This window comes from Pan troglodytes, chromosome 14, assembly GCF_028858775.2.
Source record: "Pan troglodytes isolate AG18354 chromosome 14, NHGRI_mPanTro3-v2.0_pri, whole genome shotgun sequence".
Lineage (NCBI taxonomy): Eukaryota > Metazoa > Chordata > Mammalia > Primates > Hominidae > Pan > Pan troglodytes.
Genome location: NC_072412.2, coordinates 104,687,676 through 104,701,381, shown reverse-complemented (window position 1 = coordinate 104,701,381; position 13,706 = coordinate 104,687,676). Strand labels below are relative to the sequence as shown.

Genomic DNA, 13,706 nt, shown 5'->3' with positions numbered 1-13,706 from the left:
GATCAACAACACTTCACCAGGAAGAAGAGGCTCCACTCTGGGTTGCTGGGTCTATCTTCCTGGGCTTAGTTCACGTTTCCATGCCGCCTTGTCTGTCAGAACCTGTGCTTGGTTAGACATTGCCAGTGACTACTGTTGGCACATTGTGTGTTGTTCTCTGCTTCCTAAATGAAAATCTGCCAATTCTAGAATATACTGAATCAGCAAGCAAGTACAGAATTTAGGAGTGGTAGAGATATGGATAAAATTGGTAGGTTTGGGGAATTCTTCACTTTCCAGATATACATATATTTAAATAAAATTTATGGTAGGTCATTGTCTTGGACTGAGCTCCTGAACTAGGCCCCAACAGACCAAACTAAAATGAAGCCACTGTGTTAAGTGCCACGTAACTAAACAGAGACTTTAAAAAACAGGAAAATCCCCAAAAGGGCCAGTTTTCCAAAAACCAGGAGATTCACAGCAACCAGTCAAACGGGGCCCAGTCAGCCTGAGCCAGCTAAGGCAGCCCCCTCTGCTTTAACCCATAAAGGAGAGTAACCTGAAGTTACCCAATGTGCTTTCGGCACTATGCTTTTCCCTTGTTCCTGTTTAAGTTACCTTAACAAAACCCAGCTGTTCTTCCATTCCCACAGAGCTCCTGTCTATTTTGTAGTCAGAAGGCTGCCTGGTTCATGCATTGCTAATAGAAGCCAATTAGATCTTTAAAACCATTTGTTGAAATTTTGTTCTTTAGACTACACACACACACATACACTCTACTGTAATCATATAGCTCTTAAAAAAAAGAAAAGAAAAAATAATATAAAACCCTACAACCTTAGGTGCTTTTGTTGTTGTTTTTAATTTAAAAAGACAAAATTGTTCGCCTTGTATAGAAGTAGATACAGCTTAGAGAGCCAAGGTAACAAGAAGGGAAAAGTTTGTGTTGTCTGGTACCTTTGAGGGAGTCAGAAGCCTAAAGGGAGGCTCTAACTCATGATTCTCAGAAGACAACTGTTGTCAACAGTTCAAATGAGAACTGAACGGCCACACTCCTGCAGCTGAAAGGTGTCAATGCGAGCTGAGTTGCTCTCATCGAACAGAATGCGTTTCCCGGGGAGGCAGGGAAAGGCCGGCTTGCACCTGCTCTGTCACCCAGCGCCACTCTTAGGACAGAAGAGGTCTGGAAAATGTCTAGGCCATTTCCTCATTTCACGGAGGAGGAAATGGGTTAGTGTGTAATTGTTTTTATCATCACCCTTGTTTTATCTTCCAATCTGCCAGGCTCACTCAATGCTACATCCTGCAGTCCCCACCCACTGGAGAAACAATCCGATCCTGCAAGTAATTATTGAGTGCGGACGGCATACCTCATCTCCAGACCCGCCCATTAAACCCAGAACGGAGGTGTTTTGCTCTCTGCGCTAGATCGGTATTTTCCCCTACCACTTTAAGATTACGCTTCAGGCCAGTGTTAGGCTTTCTGGTGGGGTGGGACGCAACAGGCGGCCTCCTCCACCGCGGTGATGGCAGCTATGAAACCTCTGGGTATTTGGGCGGGAGGCGCGGCAGGGATTCTCCCAAAACTGGGTTTTCAAGGCCACCGCTCTCTGCGGAGGCCGACCCGGCAGGTAAGGAACTGTCCATCGGAAGGCAACGGGCGTGGCGTGAGCAGCCCGACCAATCAGCAGAGCCGCCCTTCAGTCAGGCTCCCCGCCCGGGGTACCCGCCTAGTCCCCAACCACTGAGCATGCGCCGCGGGCCTGGCGCAAATCCTCGCCTGGCGCGCCCTCTCCGCGGCCCTGTAAGAGTTAGGCTGCGCCGGGCTTCCTCAGAGAGACAGAAACGGAGCCGGGGCGGGAGCGGACCCTTAGAGACGGGAAAGCGGTTAGGGTATTGGGGGGAAAGTCCCTCACAGGGTGGCTGTCGCTAGCGGCCGCCAGCTCTGCGTCACGGTGGGCTTGCAAGCCGGCGCATCCCAGTTTCCCTGGTACCCCGCCTGGCGGTCCGGCGCGGAGGGGCGGCAGACCGGCTAAATCGGCCCCCGTGAGGGCCGCCGTGTCACCCGAGCCCCTTCCAGGCCGTTGTCCTCAGGTTACAGGCGACATAACCGAGGCTCCGAAGTATTGCCCACGTCCAAGGTGACGCAGCTGGCCGTCCCGGCGGGCCGGAGTCTGGGAGTCTCCCACGCCTGGCCCGGCCCAACCGTCATCGTCCCGCCGCGAGCTCCGTGCCTCCGGGGACGGAACGGTGGGGAGGCCGAGGCGCCACACGAGCGCGCGGCGCCCCGCGCCAGGTTCCGAGCAGGGACGCTCCGTCCAGGTCCGCCCGGCCGGCCGCGGGTTCCGATCGGTGCCGCATAAATAAAGGCTACTTTCCTGAGACCTCCGTCCCCGCAGAGGCCCCGGGCGCAGAGGGGGGGCGTGGTACACCGAGCTCCGACCCTGCCGGTGACTTCGGGGTCCCCTCGAGCGCAGCCGGGCTCCCTGGGCAGGAAACCCTGCTCCGAGACCGCGCATCCTCCAGCCTCGGCTGTGCGCCCTCTTGGTGGCGTGCGCAGTCCCCTCGCCAGTCTTCGGACGTGCGGCCCGGAGCGGAGGCGGCCCCGACCCCCCACCTTCCCCAATGAGGGTCCCGCGCGGCACGCCGCCCCTGCCAGTCCGGCCGCCTAGCTCCAGCGCCGGGCCGCGCCGACCTGCCTGGCCCGCCGTCCCGCCGCGCCGGCCCCTCCTCCGCCGTCCGGGCGCCCCGCCCCGCCCGCGCCGCGCCGGACACCCCGCCCCGAGGAGGCGGCCCGGCGAGTGGTCGCCGAGGGAGGCTGGTGGCATGGGGGAGCCGCCGCCGCCACACGCACGGTCGCCCGGAGCGAGCCCGGGCGCTGCTGCGATCGCGGGGGGCCGCGGACGCCGAGGGGGGCGCCTTGGGGCGTGACACGGTGCAGAGGGCGCGGCCCGGGCTGCGGCGGCCGGACTCGCGGCGAGCAGCGGGGGGAGCGGGCGGCGGCGGCGCCGGGAGCGGCGGGCGGAGCGGGCCGGGCGCCGAGGGCGCACCTGGCGGCCGCGCGGCCGGGCCGGGCCGCGGGAGCAGGCGGAGGCGGAGGCGGCGGGGGCAGGAGGATGTCGCAGCCGCCGCTGCTCCCCGCCTCGGCGGAGACTCGGAAGTTCACCCGGGCGCTGAGTAAGCCGGGCACGGCGGCCGAGCTGCGGCAGAGCGTGTCTGAGGTGGTGCGCGGCTCCGTGCTCCTGGTGAGTGCGGGACGACCGCGGGCCGGGGGAGGGTGGCGGGGGCGCAGGCAGCTGCGGGCCCGGGCCGGGCGCCTCTTAGTCGGCAGGGCTGAGGCAGAGCGGCCGACCCTGCTGGGTCCGCGGAATCAAGAGGTGGGGCCGGCGGGAGGGAGTTGGACAGGGGAGAAAAGAAGGTCCTGGAGGGGCTGCAACTCCCAGACCCCTCCCCGCCACCCAAGATCCTGTCCCCATCGCTGTCCCCTTCTTCCTGGGAAATTTCCGCGGAGTGACGTCGCCCTGTCACTCTTTTCACCCCGCTCTCTCCCAATTTACCTGCTTTCTGTCAACTGGGAAATTACACTCTCCCCCCTCCCCCGCATCCCTCCCCCGGCCTCCCTCTCCTTCCGTGTTTTGGAGGGGCGTAGGGGAATTGAGGTGGGGGCTTCCTCATCCAGTCTGCGCTCAGGGTGGGAGATGCCCCTGCGAACCCTTTGAGTTGGCTGAACTCCAGGAGGGAAGGACTTCGGCATCCTCTCCTGCGCCCCCCACCTCCAAGCCGGTATCCTGAAGTTTGGCCGCCTTTTAGGAAGGCTTGGGGGACCTGATGGGAACCCTCGCTAATTTAGTATTGGTGCAAATTCCTGTGACGTTTGGGGGTTCGAAGTAAGCAAAGCCATCAGCCCAAAATGAATCTTCCCGTGGCAGAACGTCTTTAGAGAATAGGCCTCTGGATGTGAGGAAGATGAAGTTTTCAATTAACTTTTTCACAGCCAGCGCTGGTCCTGCTGTATTTGGAAACGCACTACAACCCGATTCACCTGGATGGTGCGGGAGTGGAACGACGTTTGAGCAAGAGCGAGCTCTGCAGGGCAGCTGGAAACTTTTAGCAGCTCCTTGCGTTGCCGCCGGCATTTGTTTTCTTGAAACGGGCTTGTTTGTGGGTGGGTGTGACTTGTGTTTGTTGGAACGGTGCAAGAAGATGGGCCTTGGAAGTGGTTGTCTGGGCCCTGTGGGGGATTGTCAGGGCAGAGTGCCGGGCCCCTTAACACAGGGGCGGATTCATCATTTTGGTGGCAGATCGATGCGCTTCCTGGGCAGACACAGAATTGCGTGAATGACGTTTGTGGAGATTGGAGATGAAGCTTCGCTGATTTCTATATCCAGTTTGCTCAGTTTGAATTTTCTCTCGATTGCTAGCTCTGCCAACTCCAAATTTCTCAAACTCCAGTTTGATCCATAGTAAACAAGGATTTAATTTTTCTATTTTAGGGAAGTCGATTAGGTAAGGAGTAGAGCAGGAGTTGGGAACAGACCAGAACCTGGCCATCTCTTCCATAACCAACTAACTTCTGTGTGGCTTCCTGCATCTTCCTGACTTTTGCCAGTGCATGTTAAGGATAAAGCCTGCAACTTCTTTGGCATCTTTTCTGTTCTCACACAGAAGTTGGTTCCTTTATCTGGGGCCTGCCGTGGTCATCAGGGATTTGAGGCAGAAGAAGAGTAAATAAAGTGTACCAGTGTGCCACGATTTCCAAAGTGCTGCAGGTACTGGTTTAATAAGCCGTGTAGATGGAGCCCAGGAGTGCTGGTGCAGACACAACACTGCTGATGTGCAGTAGTCCCCGAATATCTGCCCTTCCCATCAGAGGATGGCCTACTAATGGTGACCTAGGAGTGTCCATTCCCACGTGTGACAGGCTGCCAACTGTGTTACCTCATGATACTTTAGTAGTACATCCGTTTTCCCTGGACACCCTTAAGCATGAAGAGCCAGATGCCCGGCTGTTGTCTTAACTCTTAGTCTCGTCTGTCTGTGGTCACTTGTCTGATGAAACCTGTGATGGAACAGATACAAAATGCAGGGAAGCAGGTGGGCCTGCTCTGGCATGTGAGGGCCCCTGGCTGAATGGGAAATAGGAAATGCATTGTGATGGTTCTGAATTGCAGAAGGAAGAATCTGGGAGGGCTTACAGATACTGAAAATTACCCACACACCTCATCCCCCCACCTCCTTCCTGGTACTCTGCCACTGCTTACTTCCTCTAGTGGCTCCAGCGTCTGCCAGGGAGCCACAGCAGGTGCACCTGCCACATAAGTTCTGGCCGGGCTTTGTTGTATGAAGGTCTGAGAGGTGAGGTAAGGTAACCCTGGACTTCTCAGGAGGCAGAGCAGCAACCACGCCAGGTTCAGAATCCCATGGTCTGTGCATCTGTCCTTAGATGGAAATAATTACTCTGCTCTGTGTCTGAAAACTTGGGTCAGCACTAATACAATGCCCACAACATAAATGCTCAATAAATATTCTTATCTAGCTAATAAAGCAGTTCTGCAGATGGATTTAAAAAAATTAAACTATGTGTGGGTTTAGTAGCTCTTCCCACACTTCAAGTATTGATGAGTGGATGGTCATGAGATCAGAAACAACAAAATTAAATAGTTCAGTGGATGATAAAGGCTGCCATTAAAAACAAGCTTTAAAATGTAAACATAATGTGGGCTTATCCATTTTTCATTGTTCAGTAGCTTCATTTTTCATGGGTTCAGGTTCATGGACTTTCATGAATGATTTTGTATTAATTTGTTTGAAATGCTTGAAAATAAGCATACAAAAAGTAGAGAGAATAGTATAATGAACCTTCATATTTCATCATCCAGATTGAATGATTATCGAGATTTTGCCAAACCTGCTTCATATGTCTCTTCTTCCTATTATTTTTCATGTGTGATTGTGAGTCCCAGGCCTTATATCATTTCACCTCTATATAACTAGTATATGTTACTTAAAAATAGGGTCTATTCTTACATAACTGTGTCATAATAAAATTAACAACTTGTTAGTATGCTCTTCACATTTCCCAGATTATATTAAAAAATCTTTGATTGTTAGTTTGTTCTAATAAGGACCTAAAAAAGCTTTGTAGACCTTGTCAAACATGGTTAGCTCTTTCATGAGCCTTAGAATTCTTTTTTTTTTTTTTTTCTGAGATGGAGTCTTGCTCTGTCACCCAGGCTGGAGTGCAGTGGCGTGATCTTGGCTCACTGCAACCTCCGCCTCCCAGATTCAAGTGATTCTCTGGCCTCAGCCTCCGGAGTAGCTGGGATTACAGGTGTGTTCTACCATGCCCAGCTGATTTTTGTGTTTTTAGTAGAGATGAGGTTTCATCATGTTGGCTAGGCTGGTCTCAAACTCCTGACCTCAGGTGATCTGCCTGCCTCGGCCTCCCAAAGTGTAGGGATTACAGGCGTGAGCCAGCACACCCAGACAGAATTCTTTATAATGGAGAGAACCCTCCATGGGGTCAGGACTTCCGGGTTTTAATCTTAGAGGTTTAGTAGTTTAGAGCATGGGTTGTAAACCTGGTTTTATGCCTCACCAGCTGTACAATCTTAGGTATATAACTTAACCTTGTTGGGGCTCAGTTTCTTCATCTGTAGATTGGAGATAATAATTATGCTTTCCTTGTATTGTTGTTGGAAGGATTAATTGAGCTATGTGGGTGAAGCTCTTAGGCAGTGGCTGGCATATATTCTACCAGCTACTTAAGTCCCCTTGGACTGTTGCTTAATGTCTCTGAACTTCAAGGTTCCTGCTCTGTTAAATAAGAGGCATACTCGGTTTTTCTAGAGTCCCTTATTCCACCAATGGGCTTCTATTTGAAGCTGTTTTTATTTATTTATTTATTTATTATTATTATTTTTTTTTTGATATGGAGTCTTGCTCTTTTCACCCAGGCTGGAGTGCAGTGGCATGATCTTGGCTCACTGCAACCTCTGCTTCCCGGGTTCAAGTGGTTCTCCTGCCTCAGCCTCCTGAGTAGCTGAGATTATAGGCGCCCGCCACCACACCCGGCTAATTTTTTGTATTTTTAGTAGAGACGGGGTTTTGCCAATTTGGCCAGGCTGGTTTTGAACTCCTCACCTCAGGTGATCCGCCCACCTCGGCCTCCCAAAGTGCTAGGATTACAGGGGTGAGCCACTGCGCCTGGCCTTATTTATTATTCTTTTAGAGACCATCTTAATCTGTCACCCAGGCTGGAGTGTAGTGGCACGATCATGGCTTGCTGCAGCCTTTGAACTCCCGGGTACAAGCAATCCTCTTACCTCAGCCTCCAGAGTAGCTGGGATTACAGGCATGCACCACCACGCCTAGCTAATTTTTGTAATTTTTTTTAGAGATGGGGTTTTGCCCTGTTGCCCAGGCTGGTCTTGAACTGGGCTCAAGCAATCCCAAACTCCTGGGAGTACAGGTGCGAGCCAGCATACCCAGCCCTAAGCTGCTTTTATAAAAGTAGTGGAGGTACTACTGGGAACATTTTTAACTGTAGGAAAAGTAAATTATGATTTTTGGTAATGAAGGAAGAATCCTCACAATTTCAGAATTAGCTTTCCATAATTTAGAATAGTCAGGAAGGTAGCATGTTCAAAACGTACCCGAACTCAGAAGAAAAGCTAGAAAGAATTCCCTGAGCAGGGTTGAGTGATGATTACTTTTGGAGCTCCTGAAAGGATTTTACCTCAGGTCTTTCAGATGTATTAAAGATGGCATCATAATGGCCTAGATCTAAGAGGATGTGTTAATACCACTCAAAGCCTACAAGTGTCCTTTCTCTGAAAGATTTGTGTGAATATCAGGTCACATCCCTTTGCATGGGCATGCTGACCGTCCTGCACTTGGGTATTAATATACAAGTCTTCTGGCTGCCCGGCTTCCTTACTGATCTTATCTCACTATGTTCAACTTCAAACTCTTCTTCGATGTCAAGCACTTGCCAGCGATGCCACTCCTCACCCCTTTGAATTCCAACAATACAAATGAAAGCAAGTCAGGTCGTTGCTAAATTGCGCTTGGTGTTACTGAAGGAGGGCAGACAGAAGGTATGGGATGGTAGTGTCCCTGAGTCTGCCTGAGGCTTCCCTCACTGCCCCGTTTATTCAGCTCAAGATTCCAGTGCTGTCGGAGGTAACGTGAGACCCCGGTAATGGTGTTCTTTGAAATTCTCAAGTAAGATAAAATCTCGTTTTTGGCTATAATTTAAAATCAGATGTCAGTAAGCTGATAGCTGAACTGGCCAGGGCTTCTCTGCACTGTTTTTCTCCACCCTCCAGTGGAGAAAACAGAAATGTCCCAAAATATCGGAAGCAGGGTGGAGGCCCATCTTGGACTAGATCATTAACAGCAGGTTCCATTCCTTTGGCTTCTAGTCCTTTTGATTCTTAGTACACTGCCAGGAGGACATTAGTGAGGCCTTGAGTTTGAACAGGGAGGGAAGGAACTGTGAAATCACTGTCCACATTTACTGAGGGCCGACCCTGGGGCAGGGCTCTCTGCTGGGTGCGAAGAACATGATACCACGTCAGAGTAGGCCCTTGCCCGTGCAGGGTTTATGATCTAAACAGGTGGACGGGTCAGTCACCTACGCTAAGGTGACTAACAGTACTAAGGCACACCATGGAAAGAGTCAAACGTGGTTCAGTGAACAGAGGAAGATGAAAGCACAGAACCAGTGTATTCGGGAAAGAATTTATTAAGAATTAAACTGGACCTGGAAGATGCAGAGATAAGGAAGACTTTTATCCTTTTTTTCTAGGAAAGAATAAGAAATTGAGCAAATGCTTAGTATGCTCAGGTAGGACCAAGAAGGAGCAGAGCGGCTTGGGCAAAGAAGAGCAAGTTTTTGGAGGAAGGGAGAGAGGTTTTGAGAAATTACAGTTGCCAACTTTGGGAACAATTTCATTGATTGGCTGAGAACACATCCTGAAATAGATTTTTTTTCCTTTGTCTTTTTGAAACTATTTCAGGAAAGAAGTTCAAACCAGCCATGAACATATGCTTCCTAGAGAGACCTTCCCTAAGTGTAATCCTGAGAGTAAATAATGTGACTGTTTTCTGTCAGGCAGGCCCAAGAATGGGATGGGAGGTGTGACGTGGAAGGGAAAATCCAGTAACAGGCCTGTGTGTGTGTAGGCACTTAGGTATCATGAGAGCAGTAGTCGGATATGGTGAGTTACCATTCAGTAAATGGTGTTACAAATGGTAATGTTGGAGCCCTACCTTATAGCACATACTGAAATAAATTATAGTGAAATGTAAGAGTTATTTGTAAAGTAAAAGAAACCACATAAAACGTGGGGAAATAATCATGTAAGACTGGAGAGGGATATTTATGTATTTATTTATTTATCTGAGTGGAGTCTCACTCTGTCACCCAGGCTGGAGTGCAGTGGTGCAATCTTGGCTCACTGCAACCTCTGCCTCCCGGGCTCAAGTGATTCTCCTGCTTCACCCTCCCAGGTAGCTGGAATTACAGGCGTGTGCCACCACACCCGGCTAATTTTTGTATTTTTAGTAGAGACGGGGTTTCACCATGTTGGCCAGGCTGGTCTTGAACTCCTGACCTCAAGTGATTCACCCACTTCGGCCTCCCAAAGTGCAGGGATTACAGGCATGAGCCACCACGCCCGGCCTAGAGAGGGATTTTTGAAGTACGAAATTTCAGGAAGAAACCAGTTGGACATGGGCTTTGGAGGTGAGCCTTGGCTTTGCCACCGATTGGCTGAGGACTTCGAGCAACATACGTTGCCCGAGTCTTAGTTTGCTCATCTGAGTATTGGGATTGGTAGGTATTATCTTACAGAGTTTTTTAAAAGTAAAGATTAAGTAAGATAATGCATGTGAAGTAGTTAATAGTGAGTGCTTAGCAAATGCAAGCTCTTATTATGTTACTAAAGGAGAAGATTGATTATCTTGACTAAATATTTCTGGAGCCAGCATTTATTCAGATGCCCTAGAATGCATCTGAAGGCTTCACACACAGGTTACGTTACCTCGAGGTCACAGGTGTAGGTACGGGGGCTGGGTCTTGAAGCTTGGCACTGTAACTTCACACCCTGAGCTCCTAGCCACTCTGCCTGTTGCCTCCCCATGTTAACACTAAACGTCTGTCTCTGTAAGTACCATACAAAAGTCAAACAGTAAGCTTAGAAACAATATTTGCCCCGTAGCTATTTTTCTATAGACATCTCTTGGTCATAGTGTTAAGTTAAACTTTTTGCTTGGAGGGCTACCCCATTCTACAACTCCACGGCCGCATTCACATGGACATAAGCTGTACTGTACAGTATGGAATGTAGGTTTGATAAGAATGAGGTTTTAAAAGTGTACCTGTCATAAAATTGTTTTTCTTTAGCATAAATCTCTTATGTACATTCGTTGACTGGCTATCGGCCTGACCTATCTGTGTTTAGTCTTTAACATAAACCAGAATGCAGAATGTTAACAGTGGTTCTCTGGATGTGGGATGATGGGAAGTTCACTTTTTTTTTCTTCCGATTTTCTGTCCTTCCCAGATTTCTACAGTTGACATGTATTATTTTTATAACTTTGGTCAATATTGACAGGAAGATGATTTGAGAATGTGCTGTGATAATTGGAGCCCTCAGAGCGAAGCCACTTACTCCTAAGAGATAGTTCTTTTTCTTCCTGTTGTATATTTGAGCTTCTGCAATTTTAAAAAGTTGCTCAGAACTTAGCAAGTGGTGGAGAGAGGAGGGCTGGGAGTTTCTGAGATGCCGGAGGCTATCTGTCACAGGCTCTGCCCTTGGCTATTCCCTGGCCTGGGGCTTCTTGGCTCTACTGACCCAGCTCTTGTCTTTACTTCTACACTGGCTGGTCTGCCTCTGCTTCCTCACCATCCACAGCTCCCTATCCCTGTGACCTGCTCATGTCCTTAGTGTGGGGCGGCCTCTCAGTGCTCACCCCATACGACTAAGCACCCTCTTCCGTTCTGTGGAACAGGATTCTCCTGCGTCTCCTCCTCCTTCTCTGATGTCTGTTCCTTTATCTTCTTCACTGTTTTTGTTGCAGTCACCACAAAGGGGCGTTCCTAAAGGGTCTCTTCTCCACCACTGGTTTATAGAATTTAATTTTTTCCCTTCACTCCGAAGGGGGGCACCACCTCTTTGCAATTTCCACAGTTTTATCTCAGTTCTGATTCTCCCCGCTTCTACCGCATGTTGTGCCCCGTCCTAGACCTGCTTTTCTGTTTTCCTGCCTGACTCTTCTACTTGGCTGTCCTACCAGCTCCTTAAGTTCAGCATCTATGAAACATAAATTGCCACTTTTCATCCCAAGTTAGGTTGTCCTTTTTACATTCTTGTTTTAGTGGGGAGTGTCATTTCATCACCAACTTTGAAATCTGTAACTCCTCCTATGTCTCTTCTGTTTATCTCCTTTGCCTTCCTCATTCAAGAACCACTACATTCGTTACTTTCTGTCATGAATCAGTCGTTATGGGCCAAGGACTCCCAGATCTCAGTGGCTTAGAACAGAAAGGTTTATTTCTTCCACACGCTACCTCTCCATTGAGTGTGGGCTGGGAGCCTAGTTCCATATTGTCCTGGGACCACAGTTGATGGGACAGCCCCCATCTTGAATGTGGCAGGTCTGTGTGGCAAAAGCAAATCACATGGCAGCACCGAACTCCAGGAGCAGGGAAGTACAATCCTTTCTATGTGTCTGCAAGGAGGACTCACATCTTTGGTGAGCAGCACTGATGCCTGCTGCAACCTGGCATCCCCTTTCCTGTCTCCTTTCTTTCCTGGTCTGTGCAGTAGTAGGGTGTATTAGTCCATTTTTGCACTGCGATAAAGGCATACCTGAGATTGGGTTATTTATAAAGAAAAGAGGTTTAATTGGCTTATGGTTCTGCAGGCTGTACAGGTTTCTGCTTCTGGAGAGGCCTCAGGAAACTTACAATCATGGCAGAAGGTGAAGGGGAAACAGGCACATCTCCACATGGCTGGCAAGAAAAGGGAAGAGCAAAGGGAGAGGTGCTACACACTTTTAAACAACCAGATCTCATGAGAACTCTATCATGAGAACAGTAAGGGGGAAGTCTGCCCCCATGATTCAGTCGCCTTCCACCAGGCCCCTCCTCCAACACTGGGGATTTGGGTGGGGACACAGAGCCAAACCATGTCATAGGGGATAGGATCCTTCTTATCTGGTTTCTTTGCTACTGTAATTAATCCATCCTTATAGGTTCAATTCTAAACCCTGAAGACATTAGTATTTCCCATTGCCCTTGGGATACAAACTATTTCCCTTGGACCATAAGGCTCTCTCCTTATCAGACACCACCCTCCCATGTATGCCAGCCTCTCTCATACTCCAGGAGGTAAAAAGCTCTCACTTCTGCCTGGAATAATCATGACCCCTGGCTACCCCTCTCAGTTGCCAGGCCACTCTCTCTGGCCTTTGAAACTGTACTCGCATGTCCTGGCCTATCCACCCAAACTAAAACCTGCACTGCCTGTTCCTTTCCTTTGACCACTTATCACAATTTATTTATTTATTTATTTTTGTACATTTGCTTAATGTCTTTTTCCCTCCCTGGACTGTTGGTTCACCGTGGTTTTCGCAGGGCCTGGTGCATAGCAGGGGCTCAGTCATATTTTTTGGATGAATGAACAAACCCTGAAGACGCTACATCTGACTCTATATCTTAATTTTATCCTTTTCTTATTTCCTATTACCTCTAATTTCTCTTCCCTGCACCCATTTCTATTTATTTCATCCCAGTTTACCTCCTGCTGCCAGATAAATTTTCCTAATGCACAGGCTCTATCATATGAGTTTCTCATTGCTACATATGACTAATTTGCCAATATTTTTGCACATCAGAATGTGTATCACTTAGAGGCTGGTTCTGTGTTTGTTTTAGTTTAGGAAAAGCTGTTCAGATTGTCTGTAAATCCGTACGGGGATCTTTGCATAGGATTTTAAAGCAGCCACACATCTTGGTACAAAATGTATAAGATTAATTTTCTATGTTAGGACCATTTGTTTTCACCCATTCCATAGAGCTCCAATGTGTAAAAGAAGACACTGATCTAACTCTTGTGTTAAATATTTAGTAACTCATTTATCTGGAAGAAAGCAAAACAAAACAAAAACACAAGGAATAAAAATCACTGGGAGTGCTTTTCATACACTGAATAATGAGTTTTGCAAGGAGCACGTGGATGGTGACATTGTATCTTTTACATCTTTATTTTCTGTTTCTTTTTTGACTCCTTATCAGTGAATTTATCTTATTTTATACTTTTACTTTCTATTTCTTTCTTGACTCTTTATTGGTGAATTGGTAGCAAGAGACTTACTATCTGATCAGAACTTTGAATCTTCCTGCCTCTCTTTCTTTGAGGTTGACAGGGATAAAGATAATTAAGATAGCGCTTGGGTGTGATGACACTGGAAGACAGGCTGGGTCAGGGCCTGTAGTAGAGACTTCCCCCCTCTACTGAATGTTAATCTGAAAGTGAATCTGAAAGCAGATGGTCATGAACTACCCAGGGTCTCCATTAAGCCCATGAAGTTTATTTTAAAACTCTTAAAATAGATTGAGATTCAAATTGAGATTCATGTCTATTTTTTAAACATTGTGTCTTAACAAAGTAGATGTTCAGTCATACAGTTAGGCAAATGTTCTAAGGAAAGAT

General features: G+C 48.7%; 2 protein-coding genes across 7 annotated transcripts in view; one reads left to right on the top strand and one right to left on the bottom strand.

The window, feature by feature from the left end:
• Positions 1 to 825: 825 nt before the first annotated feature.
• On the bottom strand, positions 826 to 2,810 carry LOC134808132 (collagen alpha-1(I) chain-like). The gene has a single exon (XM_063792174.1). The coding sequence runs from the start codon at positions 2,808 to 2,810 to the stop codon at positions 2,073 to 2,075; it is 738 nt and encodes a 245-aa protein (XP_063648244.1). The 3' UTR covers positions 826 to 2,072.
• The window catches only part of DOCK9 (dedicator of cytokinesis 9), a 292,970-nt gene continuing 282,019 nt past the window's right edge, over positions 2,756 to 13,706 (top strand). For 5 of the 6 annotated variants that reach the window (XM_009427176.5, XM_054665524.2, XM_054665517.2 and 2 more), the window contains exon 1: positions 2,756 to 3,227. In XM_009427176.5, coding sequence (XP_009425451.2) covers positions 3,099 to 3,227 — 129 coding nt within the window. In that variant the 5' untranslated portion in view covers positions 2,756 to 3,098. The remainder of the gene's footprint in view (positions 3,228 to 13,706) is intronic. The other variant, XM_054665504.2, reaches the window with a different exon arrangement.

What these genes read in the sequence shown, in the direction of transcription:
- LOC134808132 (XM_063792174.1), bottom strand. Translation starts at nt 2,810, where the DNA reads ATGCCACCAGCCTCCCTCGGCGACCACTCGCCGGGCCGCCTCCTCGGG.